Source organism: Panthera leo, chromosome A1 (assembly GCF_018350215.1).
Source record: "Panthera leo isolate Ple1 chromosome A1, P.leo_Ple1_pat1.1, whole genome shotgun sequence".
Taxonomy (NCBI): domain Eukaryota; kingdom Metazoa; phylum Chordata; class Mammalia; order Carnivora; family Felidae; genus Panthera; species Panthera leo.
In genome coordinates, this window is record NC_056679.1 from 7915943 (window position 1) to 7941234 (window position 25292).

The 25292-nt window shown below is 47.3% G+C and overlaps 1 protein-coding gene and 1 long non-coding RNA gene across 2 annotated transcripts in view; one reads left to right on the forward strand and one right to left on the reverse strand.

Moving 5' to 3' along the window:
• FLT1 (fms related receptor tyrosine kinase 1) overlaps window positions 1-24546 on the reverse strand; it is a 171858-nt gene extending 147312 nt beyond the window's left edge. The window contains exon 1 of the mRNA XM_042939838.1: window positions 24264-24546. Coding sequence (XP_042795772.1) covers window positions 24264-24327 — 64 coding nt within the window. The 5' untranslated portion in view covers window positions 24328-24546. The remainder of the gene's footprint in view (window positions 1-24263) is intronic.
• LOC122221599 lies at window positions 18508-20579 on the forward strand. The gene is made up of 2 exons (XR_006203331.1): window positions 18508-18743; window positions 20314-20579. It is a non-coding gene; the product is annotated as an uncharacterized LOC122221599 (long non-coding RNA).
• Window positions 24547-25292: the final 746 nt, after the last annotated feature.

Sequence of the window (25292 nt, forward strand, 5' to 3'; positions counted from 1 at the left end):
ATCTACATTTCCGGTGTTTGCTGGTGATATATATTGATGTTGTAAAAGCAACTTTTATACACCATAGGTCCTGGTATCAGATTGCTACTAGGAAAAAATGGCTCCATATGAACTAATTTAAGTTAAAATCAAGGTTTCATATGGATGCAATCGGTCTATCCAATAACCCCACAGAACACGTCAACCCATTCAGGTACCTAGGGAAGCACTTTGTACTTTATCTTTAGGAGTTTCCTGAGGCAACATGTAGCTCAAAACCAGTGATCCGTGGGAACACTAAGTTTTTCTCAAGCCACAGTCAGCAACTGATAACACCTATCCTGAAAAACGTCCGGGCCAGGATACCTGCTGCCCTTCTTTATGGCACGGAATTCTGGAGATTTAATTAAGCAGTTGTTCATGTGCTGGAAAAAATCCAGCGAAGACTCCTGCAGAAAATTCTGGCAGTACGTGGAAATATCTCTATGGCTGACGTGGAGATGATGAGCTTTCTCACCCAGGAGAGGCCAGGGGAAAGCCTCCCTTTTCGTGACATGAGGTGAACCCCACTGCCTACCACTTTGGTTTCCAAATCATATGAATCTTTATCAGCGCCCCCCAAAAAACAGCACTCCTGACATTCATCAGAAGGAAGCTTGGACCTCAAAGACCCACCCAAATCACAGCTGAGGGAAGCGCTATACAGAGAAGGGGCCCTTAAAGAACACGCCATCCAGGGGCACCTGGAGGCTCAGTCAGTTGAGCGTCCAACTCTAGATTTTGGCTCAGGTCATGATCCCAGGGTCGTTGGATCGAGACCTGTGTCGGGCTCTGCACTGAGCATGGAGCCTGCTTGGGATTCTCTCTCTCCCCCCACCCCCCACCTCTGCCCCTCTCCCCAACTCCCGCTTGCTCTAAAATGAAAAAAAAAAATTAAAAAAAAAAAACAACCCGAATACGCCATCCACACACTCTCCTCAGCACTTCCCATCCCATCGTCCCACTGAAAGAAAGCAACACAACTGAGCAGTTAAATAAGACACAGAAAACGATAGGGTTCTTGGAAAGTTTAGGGGGGAAAATGCTAAGAAAAATAATTTGCTATATAATTAGTCTCCCTCCGACATCAATGAATTTTGCACTCGGAATGAGGAAGCTAAATAAAAGTAGTTGATTAAAACAAAGGAAAGGAGGAGTAGGAGGAAAAGATCTCCAAGGAACTGGACACTCTGAGTATCCCATCATTCTTCAGTGAATAGGAAACCAGAATCTCATAAAGATTAATGGACGTGCCAAGACTATAGCTTAACAGGAAAACTAACAGGGAAAAGGAAAGTGAAATATTTATTCCTCAAATGCTTGGAAAACACATTAGGCCTGAAAACATTTTTTAAAGCAATTTAACGCCCATACACCTACTTGAGTAGTGAAGATTTGACTAACATCCTTTGAGTCTCTACTGTAGGTCGGCCCTTTCTCCATTTCACTAGTGATGTATATCAAGATATATAAATACGGGGGCGCTTCGTGGGGGGCTCCGTCAGTTAAGCGTCTGACTCTTGTCAAGATCTCATGGTTCATGAATTTGAGCCCCACATCAAGCTCCGCACCGAGCGCGGAGCCTGCTCGGGATGCTCTCTCCTTCCACCTCTCTCTCCAAATAAATAAATAAACGTAAAAAAAAAAATAAAGATATAAATATGTACCTATCCCATATCCATTGTCACAGCAAGTGAAAATCAGCTGGCTCTTCTCAGTGATGGCTCAGAATCACACTGCCCAGTTGGAAACAGATCCCCAGGATACTTTATTTCCAAAAGGGGAGTGCTAGAATTTAACAAGGATTCTCCCCGTGTGAAGCTCAGACGGGGACCCGAACTGCCCACCGTTGGCCACGGTGGCCCAGAAACCTGGTTTAAACAAATTATGGTCCCCTCAGTGAATTAAGTGGTCTGTCAACTACTGTTTCTGTCCACCTCAACTACAACATACAGCAGTCTCACCTTATCCGCAAGGGACCAAGACCCCCAGTGGATGCCCGAAACCACAACAGCACCAAACCCTACATATACTATGTTTTTTCCCACGCATACACACCCGTGATTCAGCTCAGTCCTTAAGGTTGGCACAGTAAGAGATGAACAAGAATAATAAAACAGGCCAATTATTAGAATACACTGTAATAAACGTCACGCGGGTGTGGTCTTTCTCGCAAGGTATCGTATCGTACTTGCACCCACCGTTCTCCTTCTGATGATGTGAGATGACACAATGGCCACGTGATGAGGTGAAGCGAGGTCAGTGACGCAGGCTATTAATGACCGTCTGCCCCGTACATCAGAAAGATGATGAGTGCTTCTAGGCCACAGGCGGCTGAAACCGTGGAAAGCAAACCCAGACATATGGGGGGACTACTGTAATCATGAGAGGCAAAGAGATCCAGTTCTGTCAGGAAAATCATCATTTAAATAACAAAACAAAAAACAATGCAGACCGTGGAAATGGGTTTATCACATGCTCCTTTATTAGAATAAGCTGTCAAGCGTCGTGGTGTAATAGCGTTAAAAAACTACTGTGGGGGGTACCTGGCTGGTTCAGCGAGAAGAGCATGTGACTCTGGATCTCGGGGTCGTGAGTTGAAGCCCCACAATGGGTGTATGGTTTACTTAAATAAAAAACTTAAAACCAGTAGGTGTATACGGACTTAGGGGCCTTATTCAGATAGAAATCATGAAACATCCAGATTTTTCCAGTTTTTGTTTAGCATCATTGATCTCTCCAGCTTAGGTACTAACTGGCTCTGTGGCAGCCACGGGCATATCACGTAAGCCTCAGGTGCCTCATCTGCCAACAGAGGGGGGTGGCCTGAGAATTTCAGAATTCCTTCCAGCCTAAAAGTTCTATGATCTGGAGATTACAGTCACTGATACCCATGTACGAGTTAGAAATCACGTCAAAAATACTCATGAGGAATGAAGTACTTATATACACACTACAACCTAGATGGCCCTTGAAAAGATCATGCAGGTGCACAAAAAAGGAAAAGGCCGTATTAGAACATAGGGAGAAGCCGGCCGTCTACAAGCCACGGAGAAAGGCCTCAGGAGAAACCAAAGCTGTCGATACCTCAGATTTGGACTTCCAGCTTCCAGACTGTGAGAAAAGAAGTGTCTCTCATTTGAGAACCCAAAGCAAAAACACCACTGCTAAGTGAAAGCAGCCTGTCACAAATGGCCACACACCGTATGCTTCCATTTGTGTGAAATGTCTAGCGTAGGCAAATCCACAGAAAATACATTAGTGGTGGCTAGGGGCAGGGGAAGAAGAAAACGGAAAGTATGGGGCTTCCTCCTGGGGTGGTGAAAATGTTCTAAAATTAGATAGCGGTGGTGTGGTAGGGTCCTCTCCCTAAGGATCGAAAATAAACAAAAACAAAAACAACCTCAAGGCAACCTGACTCCACGCGTACGTGATAACATCCCTCATGACCTCGTAACACGAGACCACTTTTTATCAGACTGCATGTTTCTGTGTTACCAAACATGGCAGACAGTGAAAGAGAAAACGTATAAAAAAAACTACGCCGCGTGGCATTCAGCTCTTCGGGTCTTCGGCTACGAACCCAACGGAGCAGTCCCGGCACAGATCGAGTTGCTTCCTGGAGAGGAGAGTCTCGGTGTCCCGACCCTCTGTACCAGAATCCTGCTACAGCGATGGTTGCTCAATGCTGAATACGTTAAAAAAAAAACACCGAATTATAGGATCTCACAGTTCGTGGGATCAAGCCCCACGTAGGGCTGACAGCATGGGGCCTGCTTGGGGTTCTCGCTTTCCCTCTCTCTCTGCCTCTCCCACATTCTCCCTCTTTCTCTAAATAAATAAATAAGTAAATAAATAAATAAGTAAGTAAATAAATAAACAAGCATTTTTTAAAACCACACCAAATTATGCGATTTAAAATGGTGAGTTTCATGGTACGTGAATTTTACCTCAAAACTTCTTTTTTTTTTAAATAAAGAACTTATGGGGAGCCTGAGTGGCTCAACCCCCATTTATGGGCTCCGGGCTGGGCATGAAGCCTAAAGTAAAATAACACGGTAAGATTAAATTAAATTAATAAAATAAAAAAATAAAGAAAATAAAATTAATAAAATAGAATAAGATCTTATGGCTAAAGTAATCAGGTAAGTTGAAGACACGGAATATGGAGCTATTTTGAACTTCGTTGCTACATACTTCTCTATCACTATTAGATTTTATGCCATTTTTCCAGCTTAAAGCTGCAGAAGGCTGATTTTTTCCTTCATGCTCAGTAACGTCACTCTTTACGTGTTAGAAGTTTTACAAACATATTGCAAAAAAACCTCACTGTTCCCCCGAATTACAACCTTTTTAATTTGATTCGATGTTAAGTCACTTCTAATGGCGTATTTTGAATTGTAACCATTTAAATTGGAATTGTAACAAACTGAGTCACATTGAAAACTGTTGTTAGAGCTCTCTGTAGAAACCTAGCGGTGTTTCCTTTCATATTAAAATTGAATTCTAATTTACTTTTTTAATGCAAAGCTTTGTAGATCAGATTTATTTCAAATGAGATGCATCTGTCTTTGATTTTGCATGTTTTCAACAGTACATAATCCTACATGATAAATGACCTCTTTATCTAAGTATAAATCCCCAAGTATCATGTTTCCAAAATTTGATTTTAAGACCATGAGCCTTTAGCAAGGTTGTATGAGGTTAATTAAGCATAATTCATAATAAAGGAAGATATTCTTTCCCCAAGATGCACTTTATTAAAAGCGTAAGTCTCATAGACTAAGTTTTATAGAATCTTTCTGGCTGGAGGCAAGGGTGGGAGAAAGGTTATGAATGCAACTGCAGATGAACCAAATTTCTAGAAACTACCACAGTTTTTGATTGGGATCTAATTCCTGCGGGGCTCTAGTGCTTAATAAAAAAGAAAAAAGAAGCTGAACCTTAGTCTCAACCTCTGTGTTGTGCCTTTATTAAAGTATTGATCAGGTAACATAAAGGGTACATTATAAGCGAGTGCACCATGAGAACGACAGTCTTTTTTTTTTTTTTTTTAATGTTTATTTATTTCTGAGACAGAGAGAGACAGAGCATGAGTCTGGGAGGGGCAGAGAGAGAGGGAGACACAGAATCGGAAGCAGGCTCCAGGCTCCTAGCTGTCAGCACAGAGCCCGACGCGGGGCTCGAACTCACGGACCGCGAGATCGTGACCTGAGCCGAAGTCGGTCGCTCAACCAACTGAGCCACCCAGGCGCCCCGAGAACGACAGTCTTAAGTGAAGACCCCACCACCTGCAAAGCTGGCAGCACGAGGGCATTATAAATGTATTTATACATATAATGCATGTTTCATTTCCAGCATGATGGAGAAAGACCCAGGGGTTCATATTCCATCTACCAACGGACCACATGGAAGACAGGAAAGCCATGGGGATCTGCGCAGCAGCGGCATAGCTTGAGTCCACGGTTAGCCAAATGTTAATTTTCAAAATGTTAGTTTTCCCCCCCCAAACAACTGGCGCTAGGTCAAGGAAACTCCGAAAGAAAAAAAGGATGTTAACCTAAATACATGCACACATACACACCTCCTGACTCGGATGCATACACCTCTCTCTGTGAAAAGGTCAACGTTGTTTTAGGTATGGGGGGGGAAGCGGGTGTAGCTGTGTAAAAGGTCCGGGTGGGGGGTGAGTGTTTGAATTGTTTCCTTCATTGTTTTAGACACAGGGAGAGCTCTTTTTGGCTGGGATTTAGAAGCCGACATGTATTTGGCAATGGCACGGAGCTCCTGCTGACTTACTGCTGACTAATCCCTTATGTTGATAAGATTATTTGCAACTTTTGGATGGACAAATACAGGATATTTTACATTAGAGTAATCGTGTGATGGATCTCGGGGTCTACAGAGGTCTGAATGTTGAAGTAGCTGCTGTCCAGCAGCCATACGTTTAATTTGTAGAAAGCTGCTAATCCCAGGGGTTGGCTATTGTCCTTTACGTCTTACGTGATGTTAAGCTCACGATTTTACCACACAGATCCACAAAAAAGAATTCACTGGCTTCTGGCTTTAGAGATTTTACTATTCGAAGTAACCCCCAAATCTTTAGACTTTAAATGTCGAGTGTCTGATCCCCATGCTTTAGCAGAAAGTTTTAAATCGTCATTTACATGGCATTTGTGCCTTGAATTCAATGGAAAAAAAATAAGGGAAGAGATTATGAAATTATTTAAATGTTAATTTCAGCAGTTAGTGTTGGCACATAACCCATAGATATGTCCGCTTGAATAATTCTGCCACGGTGTGTTTTAAAGCTGCCTTACCATTTGTGTTTTAACTGTCCGCCAACAAAATTCATAAATAGTTTTTGCAGCGCGAGGCACAGAGGACACACTAGTAGCCTCTGATGTGGCCGATGTCTAAAATAATCAGAACTCGGACAGTCTTCACTGTACCCACACGTGAGTCACTGGCCGCCTTCATTTTCCTTTTACAAAAGTTATTTAAAAGAAAGAATTCTGCATGGTTTAAGATGTTTACCAAGAGAGACGTACTCTCGTAACACCGACATTCCTACTATCAGTGTTTACGAGGGGGCACGTCTTCAGCGTTCCTCTCCGAGCTTTTTACTTAACGCTGGCTTCTCGGAGGGTCATGGTTTAACAGGGAGCCTTCATTTATCATTAGGCCTGTCACTGCACTACCATCAGGAGCCTACCCTCCCAGTGACCTGTACCCGTGCACAGCTCCTTTTCATGTGACATCAGAGTTAATTAAGGTTGGTCAGTGAGAAATCTCCTGCCGACCAAGAAGTTACCTTTTCCCAAAAAAGGCTCGACTCCCACACTGCTGCTCTTTTATTGAAGGAGGTCAAAAACCACCTCCACAGAGCCGTCTAACAACATGTCATTTCAATTTACCATACGATGTCACGGAAGTGATCTGAGCTGCCCGGAGCAAGGGTTAAGATCTAGTTGACAGGGCACGAGACGTAGCTCGTAAAGTATTTAGTAGAGAAGTCTGGTAGACCTTCATCTGGTTATGCAAAGGGAGAGGAACAGAACAACCTTCACACTCTAAAAATGCACAGAGGAAGGTTTTGTCTGTTAGGTAGTGATTCTCTACCAATAGCAGGAAACCCAGTACATCTGGGGCGTAACCCCGTTGGCCTCTGTTCTCGCCCAGTTGTTACCGTTCGGAGGACTGTGGGGAAACGGGGCCCAGAGCCACCTCGTATAGGATGGATCGCGGTCACCGACAGTGTTGTGCTGTCGCTCACGTCGAATCGCAAGTTATTTCAGGCCAGAATGTATTAGTTTTCAAGTTATGAGTGCCTGAGATTCAGAATGTATTAAATTTCAGCGCATGCACACCTGAAAAGTCGAAGTGCCGTTTCAATAAAAACGCTTGCAATATATGTAAGATTAAGTATACAGCACTTGGTTTAATGGAAGCAACGGTTGTGTTCATCTTTCAGAGCTTGCTACGTCCTCTTCAGAATCACAGCGCTCTGAAACAACACAGTGCGGTCAGTGACAGAATGCTTACGGCCAAGAGAGCATTTGGATAGAGCTGCGTTATTAGAAATGGTGGCAGTATTAATAGAGTGCACGGAATGCCTTACCATCAGCCTTCTAACCTCTAATCTCTTGTCTAGAGCACAAGTTTCAGTTCTGCCAAAGGCACCCTCCGTGTTATTTTTAAATAGACAACTATTCCCGAAACTAATCCAACATTGTATGTCAACTACACTTCACGAAAAAAAAAATTTTTTAAGGATTAAAACCTTCATACAAATCCAAACAATTATCAGTCTAGAAGCAGAGTATAGCGTGTATGCAACCCACAATTTTAAACCTAAAGTTTTCTCCCTTCTGCACGGCATTAGGATTACAGTTGGGCCTACTACCAAATATCTTACCAAGTGCTCTGTGTCTATTAACTGTTCAACCCCAAAGGGCCCGTCATCTACGGAGATGATGGGAGCAGGTATCCGAATTTCAGGGCCAGGTTATTTACACAGATCCCTGTGGGTTCTATCAGCAAGGAAAGCATCCCAGAGAAGATACGGGGAATATTTAATCATTTCCACATAGGAGCTTGCCAAAGAATGGTTAAAGCATATGAACAGGATTGGATTATTCATCCACCCATCCATTCATTCGTTCACTCATTCATTTATGAAAGCATGCTTGTGCCAGTGGGGGAGAGGGGCAGAGAGAATCTTAAGCAGGCTCCATGCTCAGAATAGAGCTTTACATGGGGCTCGATCTCATCACCATGAGATCATGACCTGAACCGAAATCAAGAGTTGGATGCTTAACCGACTGAGCCACGCAGGCACCCTGGAACTTTTAAATTATGTGTAGTCACTGCCTATAATCTGTTATGTAACACAAATAAACTGCAGATTCACACACAGTTCTTTCTGGGAAAAAAAAATGAATATATCATGGAGTTGTATATTGTGATGCTATTAAATAGCCATAAAAAATGCACGATGCTGAAGATTTAATTAAAAAAATTTTTTTTCAAGCTTATTTATTATTGAGAGACAGAGACAGAGCGTGAGCAGGGGAGGGGCAGAGAGAGAGGGAGACACAGAATCCAAAGCAGGCTCCAGGCTCCGAGCTGTCAGCACAGAGCCCGACGCGGAGCTCGAACTCACAAACCGCGAGATCATGACCCGAGCCGAAGTCGGACGCTTAAACCGACTGAGCCACCCAGGCGCCCCTGAAGATTTAATTTTGAATCCAGAATAACACCTTAAGATCTGTGTGTCATAAAATGAGGAATGCTAGAAAGCAAGTAAGAAGGCAGGCGAGAGTGCACCTTAACTCTACTATCCAGCAAGGAAAAGCCAAAAACGTCACCACAGTCTACCAACGTTTGGTCTCTTTTCACATACTCTTCAACCTTATAATCTATTACTAAGAATGACAAAGTACCACTTGCTTTGCACATAAAAACGGGAGAAATAAAAGCGTGGCAGGCTGTGTGATACGGTTCTCGTGTTCATTGTAGGCTCACACTGATCCAGCTTCGGAAGCCTAAGCTACATCGAGAACTTTCTTCTGGAGTACTTTAAATGGTCTGTAACAGAGGTGCTTTATAAATTCCCTCGCTAAGAGTAAGAGGCGAGTTGAGAGATCTTTGCCTTTGTAACCAGTAATATATACAAACCCTCTGACCCTTGTGATCTAATGGCCAAGTGTGTGCAATGAAGTTATCCATCATAGGGGAATTGAGTTTTTGAAAGCTATGTTAGCATACTTTCTAAGGCTCGTTAAAACACTATTCTTGACCATTGTGTTTCTGTTGTCAAAATCAGTTTCCTTCTAAATTAAACAATTTGAAATACACTTGCTTTTCATCACGCATTTTTGGGAGACTAATCCCGCTTAGACAATGGAATGGCTATGCCGACTGAATTGTTTTTAATTCTGGCTTCCTTTCATTTCCACGTTTTCTTAAGACTCGCTTAATTTACACAGTAAATATAGGCAATCTTCTTACGGATTCACAAACTTAAAAATAAATCTTGTCTCAGGTGGAACTAATGTTCTACACGTTTTGCTGAGAGCCAAGGTTCTAGAAGGGAAAGTAACCCACCTCCTGCATAAGCAGTTCAGTTTTTAAAGAAATAATTTACTGAATGGCTTTTGCTCACTTCAGTAGGTGGTAACAAGGCCTCCCTTACAAATATCCATAAAAGACTTTACAGTCATTTATACCCCAAACTGGGAGAATAGTGATTTTAGTTCTCAGGGCATTTTTACTCCTACACTCTCATTAACCTACCTAGAATTTCATTTCTAGAATCAGCAGTTTTGATACTATCCAAGATACCACACCTCTGATGGAAGAAAAAAATAAAACAAAACACCAACTTCCGCTACCGGTTGGCCATCAACCTAACGGGCTTTTAGTATACGTGCTGCCGAAGCGAGCACAACCTAACGGGCTTTAAAATAACTTACGAATCAGCTGACTCTGGAGGACAAGCCCAAAATCCATAAGCAGAAGTTACATAAAACCGGAAGGAAGAACTCTGTGGAGAGGTAGGAAGGTCCCCAGTCGCCAGTAAAGTTAAGCCACCAATTCCCCGACAGGAGACTGATGCACTGGGTTAAGCGCTGGGCTCTCAACCACGATCCTAGGAATCTGGGAACTTGTTTCTCTCATTTATCTATCCTTCTTATCTCTCTCTCACTGCCAGCCAGCCCTGGTTTTTTTTCCTACTACATTCCCGATATGACCCCTTTCTCTCACCCCTCACCTTGGTGATTTCTCTGATCTTAAACCTCATTTAAGAGGTTTAGTCCTCCATTTAATATCTTAAACATATACAAAAAGAAGGCCAGAATAAGATGAACAAGATCACTTTCTGTAAAGTGCTTGTAAATCAGGCTCCACGAGAGATAAAGATACACGTATGTAATATCATATATACAAGTGTATGTAGATTATAAAATTTCATACTTGCTAATTCACATATAAATATAAAACTACATAATATCTGTGCGTTATCACAGCAAAGTACGAGATGTGGGGCAGCCAGCCCAGCCCAGGGACTGAGGGACGTTCTCACAGAAGAATAGTGTTGATGGTAAGACCTGAAGAATGAGTGTGTGTTCGCTAAAGGTAACGTTTGGTTCTCTCTCTCCTTCGAAGACTTCCAAACCTTCAAACCCTCTGAAGCTTCATCTTTCCTTCAGACAACTGTTTTCCTTTATCAACTACCCTTAATGCTCTTGCCTGAACAAGTGCTTTCCTTGACCTCTTTGCTGAGAGGAGAAAGCCGTATTGTCTTCTTCCAATGCTCTGGTTTGCATATTTTTTAAAATCTGGGATTTATCTGGCTTTACCGGCCACTAGAATAAAAGCCACAGGGAACATTCGCTAGAAGATCTGCCCAGGTCATGCTGTGCTTCTGGAAATCCTGGAAGAGGTCTAGGGTGGAGGTGAAGCAATGAGAGGAATAAAAAACAAAAAAAGATCAGTTTTCACTTGTAGGATTACATTAGTCGGGACTTGTCTCTCCTCCTCACCTGTCTTGTCCTCCTAGCCTACCCTGGGGACGGTCCAGAGCCAAGAGGAAACAGTCTTCAACCCAAATGTCTTTATCCAAGATGGCAAAAACAACAGCAGTGGCGGTAACATTACCTAATGTCATCAGGCTGAATTGGTGTACCTAAAAATTAGGATTCCCAGTCAACTGTCTCCCTTCTGTGCTGGGCTTGGGAACCTTGACCAGCTAAGAGTTTTCCAGAGGGAGGGCTCAGCTGAAGAAAACCGCTCTTGGGAATCATTTCTCTAGTGGCTGAGCAGCTTAAATCCTCACGTTGAATCCGGAGTTTAGATTCAATTCAAGAGAACATGGCCAGCTCAGCCAAAGATAAGAAAGGGGTCACTGGAATCAGAGAATGGCCGGCACGGAAGGAACAAACATTACAGGTGTGCTGGGAGACTGACTGACTGCCAGCTCTTGGGCAGATTTCTGCCAACCTCCTCTCCACACGCCCACACAGGTTCTTAGAAAGTGAACCAATGTGGAACCGTGACTCCCACAAGGGCCTCTGAAACCCAGAAGAATGGCTATGATACAGTTTCATTCAGGTCCACCAGCATTTATTGAGTGACTACTGTGTGCCAGGTACCGCACTGAATTCATAGCTGGGAAGATGAATCAGGGCTCTCAGCCCTGAGGGTCCCCTCAGGTCATGAATCATCTAGAAGCAGATTAGGTGAATACCAAGAAACGTAGGAGATTATCTAAGTCAACACACAGAGATCACCTCCTAACTATGTATACCTTGTTTTTAAAGAACATATTTTTGAGCGTAGGAAGTCCTAAACTCTTCACTAACTTAAGGGATTCACGTCAGGAAAATTCCACTAACTTCACAAAATAAGACATATCTTCAGTGGCCAACATGGATCACAACAATCACAACTATGTTTGCATCTTGAAATAAGATACAATGGGTTAATGGACGACAACTGCTTGAGCACCTTATTTAAGCGAGTATGTTACAATGTTCCAAAATAAGTCTTCTACGCATGCCTGGATTCACAGGGGAAGTTGCACATATACTTAGAAGACTGGTTATGAAATAGGCATGAGGAGAATTAAATTTGAGATGATCCATGTTTCCCCTCATGTAATCACAGCAGAAAGTACAGCATTCCAAAACATTCCAAGAAAATATACTCCTTAAAAGAAATTTCCCATCCCACGTTTAGACTTAACATTCCCCCCAAATGGTGAGTGAATTCTTCTAGCAAGGCAATCATCTGCCCACCTGCTTGGCCTGTAAAACACATTCAAAACCCAATACCACTATCTCTGCGTTTTGGGATTCCATCGCCCCTAAAAAGACATACCTGGACACAGAATCACTAAGTTTAACGTCAATCCAAAGAGGCTAAGGTGAGTTAGAAGTTCCTGCAAATTAGCATTTATGTGAGTTTCCTGAGTTTCTCATTTGCCTTCTAAGTGACTCTGTGTGACAAATACTTTGCATAGGCTATTTCTCATTTACCAGGTGCCAGGACAGGGAATGGGATTGGGGAGCGTGTGGAACAACCAGTTCTGATTTGCACATCAACAACGTGTGTCAAATATTCTCTAGCCCCCAAGAAGTTAGAGGTACATAAGGTCCATTCTAGGACAATCCAATTACTCAATCCCCATGCATTTCTTTTTTTCTCTTAGTTCTAGTCGAATTCCCTATGGAAGGGTGCCTGGGTGGCTGAGTAGGTTGAGCGTCCAACTTTGGCTCAGGTCATGATCTCAGGGTTTGTGGGTTCGAGCCCCGCGTCAGGCTCTGTGCTCTGTGCTGACAGCTCAGACCCCGGGGCCTGCTTCGGATTCTGTGTCTCCCTCTCTCTCTGCCCCTCCCCTGCTCATGCTCCATCTCTCTCTCTGTCAAAAATAAACAAACATTGAAAAAAAAAATTTTTAAAGAATTCCCTATGGAAAAGATTTCAAAGCTATAAACATTTCCAAAGAACAACGGAGAACAAAAATCTGATCCAGCAGGAGATGTTATGTGGAAAAGAGGGTTATCCAGTGTTTTCCCAAAAGAAAACAATGCCATTAATCACAGGCAAAATGCCATAACTAGAGTTTACAATGCATTTTCAAGTTGTTTGCAATCTCTTCTAATACAACCTTGCCTTTCCAATTGTTCACATCTACTTTTCGCTTCTCTAGTGCCAACTTAGAAAAAGAAAACAATAAAAAAAAATCAGACAGTATATATATCACCAGTCCTTATAATTTTCATCCAAGCTATATATCCATTTGGCTACATTTTCCACTGTTTGCTTGGAACAAACACTAAAACGCCTCCATAGGTGGCAGGACAGGGCTTTTCTCAGATTTGGATGAACGTGGCCATATTCTGCTATTGAAAAGATTCTCTCAAGTGATCGATCAAGGAAGAAGTGGAACACTTTTTCCTCTTTCTCGACTTCTTGCAGGTTTGAATACCTGAAAAGAATGATCTAGCTGGGGAGGAGAGGCCCAAGACACAACAGGGCTTGAAAAAGATGCGTCCATTTTTGATAATGGTAATCAGCAAGGTAAATCATCTAGAGATACAATGTACAACAGGATGACTATAGTTAATGCTGCTGCATAGTATATTTGAAAGTTGCCAGGAAGGAAGGAAGGAAGGAAGGAAGGAAGGAAGGAAGGAAGGAAGGAAGGAAAAAAGAAAACTTGTGCTGTCCATCCTCAACTGAAAAGCAACTCCCTCTAGAAGATGCTCTCAGACAGTTGTGTTTTTCTCACACACGTAGAGCTTTTCATTCTAGACCCCAGAAGCCAAACTCTTTGGTCTTCCTTAATTCCCCGATTTTGTCATTCAAGATATGTTGGGTACAGTAGAGAGAGCCACCAATTTCAAAATCAGAATGACCTGGTTTGATTCCTGGCCTGGGCACTCCATAAGTGTGTGACCCTCAGCAAACCCTCAGGGTTTCAATCTGTAAAGAGCAAAGTTAAAAATGCGCTTGTTGGACGGTTGTGAAGAAGTTCACCCGACTGCCAGATGTAGAGCCTGCGCCTGGGAGGGGCTTAGTCCACGCATCCTCCCCCTCCCCCTCCCCCAGGGCATGTGACATCTGCCTTTGGGGGTCAAACACACATCAGGGTCCTTCCCTGTGCTCCAGTCTCATTAGGAAAAAACTCCAAGTCTTTGAGGTTTCCGGGACCTCAAAGGTGCACAGAGAAGTAGACACTTAATTCCTGGAAGCAATCTGGCAGAGGGCAGCCCCGGCTTTTTCAGAGGACCTGTTAGAATCACAGCGCTGGTGTGGCTCACCCGTCCTTCTCCGTAATCTGCATTACGGAAAGTCACAGACAGGAAAGCAGTTTGGAAACTCACCCCAAGTCATGTTCTTAGCAAACAAACAAAAATCATGTCCTTACTGGCTTTCGGGATCCTTTCTTGACTTGCGTGTTTTGGAGGGGCCTTGCATCCCCAAGATAAGAAAACCTACACGATTAAAATCCCGTCTCAATGGAGACTTGACTGGAGTCTGCCGCATGCAGGAGTGGAATCTCCCGAGGCCGCTTCAGGCTCGAGTAGCGGTGGCGTCTCACATTCTTTGGAGATGGCAAACCTCCAAGGAGAGATAGTTTTGACAGAAGGGAAAGACCAGCACATTCTCATCCACGCTCTTTCCCTTCTCCCCTTTTCATTTAGGCTGTAAGGCATGGGGGCGGGGGGAGGGGGCTGGGGAGTCAGCCACATCAGACCAGAATAATCCCAGCTTTACTTACCACTTCTGTGCGCTTCAGAATTTAATTTATGGAAGCCTCGGGTCCCTCGTATTTAAAGGGACTGTGCCTGCCTCTCAGGACGGAGTCAAATCACAGATACGTATCCAAGCGCCCGACAATCCACAGGGGTTAGGTTCCTCCTTTCTCCTTCCTCAAGGGGTGCAGCCCCACCCCATCCTCCAGAAGGTGTTCCATCAGAGACCCCGTGATACAAGTCAGAGAAGTTCAGAGCCGCCCCCCACTCCGAATCTGAGGGTCGGCTGTGCTTTCTCGCTGGTATCACGGTATTCGTGAGAGGCCAGCAGCCCCAACACTGTGTCACCTTAACCGTGACCTGTGTTCGCTAATCGTACAAGGGAGGACTCGGAAGCTCTTGGAAAAGCGGTCTCAACCCGGGAGACCATTCAGACGGTCAAGGCATCCTTCACTAGTATTTTCTTGGCCAAACGCCAGCCTCGATGTCTAGACGGAAGAGAGAAAGCTAACCGAGCTAACAGTGGCGTGGCAGGTTGACAACCGTGGCCGCAGTGTTGTGTAGCTGCTCCCTCTGGAAAGACGCCCGTCTCCTCGCCCCGCGACTCTGGGTCAGGACCTGCTCTTGACCAACCCAATGTGGCAGAGTGGTGTCGCAGGAGTTGCAAAGTCCAGGCCTCAAAGGGCCTCGAGGCTTCCACGGACACCCTCTTGCATCCCCCCCCCCCCCCATGTAAAGAAGCCTGGGCTCTACTACCGAATGGCAAAAGACCACATGTGGAGGGAGGCCCGGTCATAGCCAGTGCCAAGGTCCTGGTCGAAATGCCAGGGGGCTGCAGCTGCGTGAGGGATCCAGAGAGGAGACCCCAGAAACATCGGTCAGCCAAGCCCAGCCCAAATTCCTAACCCAGAGACTCATGGAGGCGTAATGAATTACTCTTGAAGGCCGTGGACTTTTGGGCCAGCCCATTACACAGTAATAGATGATGGATACAACTGTTACCATGACTCAGCCCCGCAGAAGCAGTGATTCAGTAGCGGGGAAAGAACATGTTCTGTATTTGAACTTGGTATCCACGTGGAGCACACCTGACACGAGGCCTCGAATGCCTCATGGAGCCTTTCCCCCTCGGGTTCTTGGGGTTTCACGAGAAAGTTTCCGGCACGTCGTGCCGTACCACAGGAGGCCAGCTCTGTTTCCAGCCACGCAGCCACTCTTCTCAGCAATGGGGACAGACCCCCAGGCACAGCACGAGAGTCAGCAGAACCAACAAGGAGGATTCAGCCACCCAAGTGGGGGACCCTGACCCCAGCAAAGGAAGTACAGACACAGCAGCTCAGTTACAGAGGGCGGAGGGCCAGAGGGCTGGCCCGAGGTACACGGGTGCCCAGGACGCCTTTCAAAAGGACTCTGTGGACGTTTACCAATATTTAGAGAGAGGAAAGGCTGAGCGCTCCGCCGGGGAGCAGAGAATGACGACTACTAGCTCTATTGTCCGCACCTGCCACTCAGTGCCGGCTCCAAACTCACGTATCCCACCCGGAAACCAGACCCGCTTTCCTCAGAAGGCACTTCGGCCACTTCTGCTGGTTACTTGCCCCCAAGCTTTACCCTGATATTCCTCCTGCCACGCTGCTGACGCATACTGTTCCTAGCAGAAATTCTGAGAAATCGTTTCCTCTACCTCGCGATGACCTAGAACCTTTCACAGATCGGCACCTGGGCCTCCCAGGTGGCCAGGCCTCTCAAATCAGCCCCGAGGACGGTGGCTCTCAAAGTGTGGTCTCTGGATTAGAGGCATCGGCAACGCTTGGGAACTTGTTCGAAACGCAAATTCTCGGCCCCGCCCCAGACGCGCTGAATCAGAAACTCTGGGGTGGGGCCCAGCACTCTAGGGTAACGAGCTTTCCAGGTGATTCGAGGGATGACAAAAATAGGAGGCTCTTAACCTCGGCCGGCCACGGGAGCTTTCAAAATTACTGATGCCTGGGTCCCACGGGAGAGAGTGTGATTGAATTGGTAAGGGGTGCAGCCAGGACAAGAGGATGTTTAAAAGCTCCCCAGATGATTCTAACGTAGAGCCAACGTGGGGGACCATGTCCGTAGCAAGAGGCAAAGGGTTTCACAGAAACCAACTGGCGGACTAGTCACTGATCAGGATTTTGCTACAAAGGTGGCCTGGAGTTTAAATGACTCCAAAAGCCGAGGCTTTTCGTTTATACAAGGTTCACTTCAGGCCCCTTTCCACAGAAGCATCTGATCATTGTGATAGCTTTGCTGGCGTGGACCGCATGGGTGGGTCTGTAGCTTGAAAGGAAACCCACTCATGCTCCAGCAGTTAAATAGAAGGCTAGAAACCAGGCTGAGAAAAAGTGCCCGTAAGCACCGTGGCAGTCTGTGAAAAGACAAAAGCGTTTGCCAAGACGTGTGATACGAAACAAGGAAGAACATGAGCGTAAAACACATTACATTTCAAGCCAGCAAGAAGCACACACAAAAACCTCTCATCAATAGTAGCACGACACAGTGAGACAGGGACACCTCCGTGACAACAAAGATTCCGGAGAAGGACACATGCCTTCGGGGCTTGGGATCACCAGGTGACTTTGTTCTGAAAGCAAATGCTTCGTGCAGCTTTCATTTATGACTGAAACCCATCTATTTCATGCCATTTTTGCTATTTTGCAGCAAGTCCGCATTTTCTAAGAACCTGATCTTGCCACCCATGGTTTGGTGGTTAACGATGGTCTTCTTCAAGACGACGACCTCTGTCTACTTCGATTATAGGTCCAAGCCAAGTCTAAGATCTCATAAAAAGAGCCTCAAAGTAGGACACAGGTGTCCCAGCAGAAGAAAGGGCACAAGAACAATGCAGGAGCCAGAAGAGGCTCCCGGCTGGCCCCCCATCTAGTCCCTTAGCCACATAGGTCAAAGGTCGAGGCTGTAGACGAAGAGGAATTAGATCCGGACATCACTTTTTAATGTGCTTCTCAGTTTTTACTGTGCAAACAAAACATCAGTGGACTTTATTAAAAGACAGACTCTCTGATGCATGAAGTTCCCAGGGGATGCTGCTGTTGCTGGACCACGGACCACACTCTGAGAAGCTGGTTTTGGATAATCTGGGGGGCATGTGCAAAGTGTGGGGCCGGAGAGGGAGGAAAGGGGGCACCACTGTGGTCCCAGCCCAGGAGATGCAGGTTTCTAAGAACGTGTCTCACACCTACCTAGCACAGTGGTCCTGGCAGGAACCGATTTACGCGGAGGGTTGAAGAGAACCTATTCTATGGAAAGGGGAATTCAGGCCGACGAGCCTGATCCAGTGGGTCAGTGGAAACACAATGTCAGTTCTGCGTGTGGCCAGGTCTCTCTTTGGGTTTGTATCACAGCCCAGCACCATGGACTCAGCTCGGAGTCTACGGAAGGATGAGGAAGTCAAACCATAAAATAGGAGAGCACGGTTGTTCCAAACAATTGTAGAATATACTGGAGGGCAAAGCCTCGGTGCTGGGTACCGCACCCACAGAGGCTAAGACAGAACTTCTGTGTGGACTGAAACCCGACTTTGGTAGCTCAGAGCACCCAGGGAGGCACCAGGACGAAACGGGAGGGGATGACAGGAGATAGGCATCTCGGAGAGTTGACAGTCAGAGCCCATTTCTTCCATCTTAGTCACACTCACTTACTATGACATCATCATTGCAGACAACATTATCTCTTGAGAACAGTCCCTCTAAGGAATCCACGGGAGCCGAGGCCGGTTAGACAGGCAGAAGTACGTTAATGTACTGGAATGAGTTCACGTCTGGCCCTGAGAGATTTCGTCTTTGAAATGGCAGGGTGGCTACATCTTTCCTGGATTCCAATACTTACTGAGGGCCCCCATACCAGGCATTACACTAGGCGCCAAAGAAAAGGGAACAAGGGGACAGACACGTAAGAGGAACAGTAATGATGCAGGTGAGAACAGCTGTGTGGGTAGGGGGGGGCCTATCTAGGGGTCGCAGAGAGGAGCGTGCATCCAGGAGCAGAAGGAACCATAAATTCTGTCTGCAGCTCTAAGGAAAAGCTCAAAGAGATGGTGATTTCTGAGCTCTTGAAGGACTTCGAAGGCAGGGGAGGAGGCCATGCAGAGACAGGGAAAGGGTGTTGCAGGCAAACAGCATGAATGCAGAGTGATGAATGCACGAGGCCCACGTTAAGAAAGGTGGGTCATTTATTTGAGTGGGCAAGGCTGCGTGTAGCCGGGTCACGGGGGGGGGGGGGGGGGGGGTGGAGGGAAGTGGTGAGAGATGAAGCCAGTAAGGGAGGCTGTAACTGTTTCAGCCACAGCAGTTCAAAAGAAGGGTTCTAACAGCTCACAAGGAAAATTGACTCGCTCACCAGATCTATCCGTGTACTAGCAAGCAGCCATAATTTTGATATTCCTTTTTTTTTTAAATGTTCATTTTGAGAGAGAGTGAGGGTGCAAGCAGGGGAGGGGCAGAGAGAGAATGAATCCCAAGCAGGCTCCGTGCTGTGAGCACAGAGCCCAAGGAGGGGCTCCATCTCGAGAACCGTGAGATCATGACCTGAGCCAAAAGCAAGAGTTGGCTGCTTAACCGACGGAGCCACCCAGACGCCCCATAATTTTGGTATCTTCACCCAAATCCCTTCCTTAAGAAGATAGGAGAAAATTTCACATTCAAAAAACAGATGCCAGCGCTTAAAAAGAAACGTCAGCACTATAAAAATGTCATTCAACTAACATCTGAACATCTCTACTCCGCTTGGGGTGGTGGAAACACAGAAATGAAGAAATGTGATCTTTACTGTGAACGTCAGGTTCCGTTCCTGGGTCTGCCACTAGCCAGCTGACTTGGGGGGTGGTGGGGGGGGGCGGGAACACTGAACTGTTCTGGGTGGGTTTTCTCATCTCTGAAACGAGCAGGTTGGATCTCCGAGGTTCAACACCTAGCTCTCACCATGCATGTGTCTGAGAGACAAGATCAGATCTCGCAAGGAGCTCAAAATCAAGGAAAGGAGCAATCGTCAGATATGACCCTCAGGCATCCAGCTTACCGAGACTGATGGGAAATCCCCAGGAATTCTTGACATCCCCCCACATCCGCCCCAGCAGCAATGCAGGAAATCTAGTCCACTATCTTCAGCAGACTCAATGGAACCATTTCCTTAATGAAACCCCCCTGCAGTCCCAGATGCTAAGCCAGAGGCTTTCCTTTCAATCCCTCCCTCAATTACCCCATTCCTCCCGTTTCCTTCCCCTCCCTCAATCTGGTATAAAATCCAGTAATCTCATCAGCAGCATGCAATTTCCAAGGCACCCAAGTGTGTGAGGAATCAACAGTGATCCTGGAAAGCATGTGGCAGATCTTGTCATTCCTTACAAGCCTCACTAGTATCCTAAGACCAGTGGGATGGAATGGACTATCCTGTTCTATTAATTATTTAAAGCAATGCAACAGATGCTTTTAATGCTTTCAACCATTGCTGATAACAAATTCCTAATAACGTATGTGTTGCTTCACAGGTCCTTCCTCTCCTGTCCACAATGACAAGACTCTGCAAGGTGATGTTTACTTGATATCCCATCAACTCCGGACCACGCAACTGAACCTAACGCCAATGAGCTTTGCGTTTAACACCCAAGTGCGAAGAGTTTCTTTCGCTTTCTCTCCACTCTTATGCCCGCTCACATACACATCTCAGTTTAAAGCACCACAGAAGCTACTTACTTTGTTATTTGTTCCTGCTTTGCAGAACTTCCTAAGCCCGAGTAAACATCAGAGACAACCAGGCAATATGTTGGATAACCTTTCTCAAGGACGTTGCTTTTTTTATTTTTTTTTTTGTCACCATAAAACCAATTGTTTGCAACATATTTTCAACTGCCCTATTACATGCATTCAAAGTAGATGTAGAATGACTCAACGGTCTTTGGTAAGGAGAACAAAGTGATTATTTAGTTTGTTCTAAAAAAAAAATTACACAAAATAGGTCCAATTTTTACATAGAGGTTTGGTATCCCTGTTGAAATCTGAAATTTTTAGAAAAAAGTTATCTTTGAATCAAGTCAGTGAGAATGTTTTAAAAACCAAGAGATTCTTCCGAGTTTAAAATGACCGACCTCCTTAAAAGAGGTAATGTAACCAGAATTAGAAAATAGAGTTTGCTTCAGAGTTACACATTCTGCTTTTAAAAAGCAAAATAAGCCCATGACTATGACTGGTTCAGACAGCCTCTAACAGGTTAGCTCTTGCAACCCATTAAAGGCCAAGTTAACCAGCTGGTAGATGAAAAAGCAAATGCAGGGTGATTACTGATAGCAGGTGAAAGCCAGCTCATCATTATAGCTGCGGCTCTGACATCACAGGACTTATCATCCATTCTATATGCAAATATAAAAGGGAGAGAGAAAAAGACACCACTGTTCAGTCTATTTCTTGGCATCATTCACTGAGTCTTGAAGAATCCGAAAGGGGCCTTGAAATAGGCATCTATTCTAACTTCTGACTTTCAAATATGAAAACAACCCACTTAGTGATTCCTAGAAAAGAAACTGGCTAGCCTGTCCTAGAACTTCCAACAGGGAAAGAAAAAAACCTCAAAATAACAATAAATAAATAAGGTAAAAATATGAACGAAACTAGAGCAGGTGACCACCTACATTTCATCTGCAACACAATCCACCAAGTGGAAAACTCCCTTCGTGGACTGCCCAAGGTGATAATTGACATTTCAAATATGCAATATGGAAAACACTACCAAAAAAGCGTGGTTTCCTAAACCTGTGAGAAAACAACAAAAACTGTTGTGTCAAATTAGCTTCATTATGAGAGGTTCATGGCATTCTATTTGGAAATGAGTATTCTACTCATGCACAATTTTAACTTTGTATTACTAATGCAGATTTCCCTCACAAGATTCATTAAGGGATGCATTTACAATTCGAGCAAATTGTGAATATCAGTCGCTCAAAATCTCAAGAAAAATGGGGGCAGATAAAAAAGGGTTTGTGTCCTTAATCATGGACATTGTGCCTTAAAAGTAAGAAAATGAGACTTTGAGCCAGAGTAAGGGAGGTACTCTTTGTAGAGGGAAAGACTGCAACATAGAGGACTTGAAAATACTTGAATTACTGTTACCCTTTTCTTTCTCAGGACATTTGGAAGAAGGTAAATGTAATCTTTAGGGGGAAATGCATTATCTTTTTGTCTGACTGCGCCTCTGGTTATTTTATACCTCGGCGCACGCACACATACTCACACACACGCACAAAATATTACTAACTCACAAATACTCAAGGGCTATACGGCACCTGAAGATGAACAGACTCCTGGTAAACCCCGGGGGATGGGGGGGGGAGCAGAAACTTGGCCTCTTTCTGGACACCACTCCCCAGAGAAGCAGCCCCTCTCCGGAAAACTTGAAAACTCCTGATGCAATTTACAAAGCAGGCAGCTGATTGTTTTACTGTGAGCCCACTGGGTTAACCAGTCGAGAAGCTTGTGGTTTACAAAGCCATGCTTCGACAATTACTCGCCCCAACCACTGAAACAACAGTCCTTAAACCAGCAGGTAGAGGAGTTCTCACATGGCTAATGTTTTGTCTCGCTTTCTTGCTATAACGCATAGACATTTTTTTAAATAACAAAAGACTTCCAAGATGTCTGCCTCGTTTAAGTAAAATAAAATCTGAACTCTCCAGAGACTCTTACCCAGGTTTCTGAAAATCTACCAATCTAACTTGCTCCTAATCACGAACAGAACTATGTACTTCACTGGTCAACCACGGTTTTGAAACAGAAGTAAAGATGTGCCATGTGTGATGCAGAAAAGCCAATGAAACATAAACTTCTCCCTCCATTTTTTGGATTCGCAGGGATTTACCCAGATTTACCTTTCTGTAACAGGTGAATGGACTTCAGACGTTAAGTGCTCTGAACAACTATACTTCAATATAAGTGACTTTTCAAAACAAAAAACAATACTTTTGAAATAGAAAAGCAGTATTTCATTTAACACAGTTATGTTAGCGACTTTCCCAACTTATAGCGAGTTCTCAGACATCAGGACTTCGCCTTGACTCTCAGTCTAATACTTTCGCCAACCTAATTGGAACTGTTACTGGTTATTTAGAAACCGACGATCTCATTAGTCCTTCCCACCGAGAGAGAATATTAAGTTACTGCCTTTTGGGTTTAACAAGCATTTAAAAAAAAAGGATGCTCAACCCTACCTTTTCCTTCCCTGGAATCACTGCAATACCTTTTTTGATGTTACTGTATTTTATTTCATAGTTTACCTTTTCTCTAGGATGCTGAAAAGAAAAAGAGCCCGTGGCTCTCTGCCCCCATCCCCCACCCCCCACGCCGGAGGGTCTGAACCAGTGGCTCGGCCTCTCCGCCCCTCTGGGCAGCAAAGGCGAGTCCAGGCCCCTACGGCCGCTCGGGCTTTGACGCCTTGGTGGGGGGCGACCTCCACACTCACAGCGGCATGACCTCGTGGGTCCCAACGGGTCGGCCGCGGGCATCCTTAACTCCCGGCAAAGGGGCGGACCTCGCCAATGCCTCCAACCGCACCTTTTGGTCCAAATCGTCCTCCCTCTCTTCTCTCGGGATTTAAAGGCTAGGCTCGCAATTCCGAAACGTAACGGGATTCGGGTTCTCGACGGCCCTGGTCGGTCAGGTTCACTCAGGTCGGCGACCTGGGGCTGCGCCCGCGGCGGAGGCCCCACCCGGTGGCTGCGCGCCGCGCGCTCGGGGCCCGGCGATAGGAGTGGAAGCCGGGAGGAGTGGAAGCTGGTGGAACGTTCCCGGGGCCGTTCGCGCCCGGGGACCCGAAGTGGGCCCAAGGGCACCAGCTTTTGCCGTCTCCCGGGATCTGTCCGCTCGCGGCTGGCACGCGACCCCCTCCGAGCGGGCTCTCCTCCTCCCCTCCGGAGGTGCGACGCAGTAGCCCGTGCCCAACATCGCCAACGCCCGGGCCTCAGCCCAGCCCCCGGGCAGACTCGCGGGCGTTCCGGGAGCCGCTGCTCCGGGCTCCGATGGGCCCTGCCGACCCCCCGCCGGGCCGCCTGGGAGCAGGCTTTTGGGGGGGGGTGGGGGGTCAGGCAGGTCCGAGCGCGCGGCGCTCCCCGAGCCCGGAGCCTGGGCGGGGAGACCCGACCCGGGAGCCGGGCGGAGAGGATCGGCGACTGCAGCGGCCGCAAAGGGGCGCGGACCCCTGCGCGGTGCCAGCGGCCCCCCGCCAGCCGCTCTCCTCTCCCAGGCGCCCGTCCCGCCTGCCCGGCGGAAGGGAAGGGCGCCGCGGCCCCCAGGCGTGCCCGCCGCCACCGGCGTCCCAGGTTCCCCGGCGGGGCTCGCTCCCCCGGGCTGCAGCCTCACCTCCCCGCGGGCACCCGGCCCCGGCCCCCAGGGTGCGCCCGCCTGCCGCCCCACCCCAGCCCCGCGCGGGCCTCCGGCCGCGGCCCCGCCTCACCTGTAAGCAGCAGACCGCCGAGCAGCGCGCACAGCAGGACCCCGGCGTCCCGGCAGCTGCCCATGGTGAGCGCGACGCGGCCTGCTCGCCCGGTCCCCGCGCGGCTCGCGGGCCACGGACCCAGCCGCGCGGATCTGTCGTGTCGCACTCCGGTCCTCCGCCCCGAGAGCCCCTGTCCGGCTCCGGCCGGGGAGACCACCACGTCCGCGGGTAATCCTCGCAGCTCGGCGTCCCCTGGCCGCTGCGCTCCAGTCCCGGAGCCCGCTCCGAGCCGCCGCCGCCGCCGCCGCCGCCGCCGCCGCCGCCGGGGAGTGTCCGTCCCGAGCGCTCCGAGCCTTCTGCGGACCTCGATTAGAAGGAGCCGAGGGCGGGGGCGATTTATAAACTTTCCCCAGCCCACTTCCTACCCCGGCACCTCCTTCCAGTGACGTCAAGGGGTCCCCCACCCCTCATCCGCCTCCCCACCTACCCTCTTCCTCCGGGACCTGATTCCCTGCGGCTCCCGAGGGGGGCGGGGGCCGCCGGGGGGCGGGCAGCCGGGGGCCGAGCGCGCGTCGGGACGGCGTGCGAGTGCTCGCGGGGAGGCGGCCGCGGCAGGTTCAGGGTCCTTGCTCCCGTCCCCCCGGCCCCGGTCCCCTCCTCCTTCCCTTAGCGCTCAGGAAATCCTTGCAGCCTCCCTCCCTCCTCTCGGCTTACTCAGCCCTGGGGGCCGCCCGGAGCTGGGAAGGGGGACGGGGCTGGAGCTCCGCCGGCCGGCCCCGGGGGCGGAAAGTCCGATCCGTGGGAAGCTGGCCGCGCCTCCGCGACGGTGTCCTTGGCACGGATCTTCCTTGTTCTTCCCGCCCTCTCTAGCCGCCCCAGGCCCCCCTGCATGTCCCCAGGCGTCTAGGAAGGCGCCGGAGACCCTCGGGCCCGAGGGACTGGACCGGGAGCATCCGAGGGGACCGGACGCTGGCCCGGCATCTTCGGGAAGACGGAGAGCCCTCTCCGATCCCTGGGGAGTGCGTCTGTGTCTTTTTCGGCCGCAGG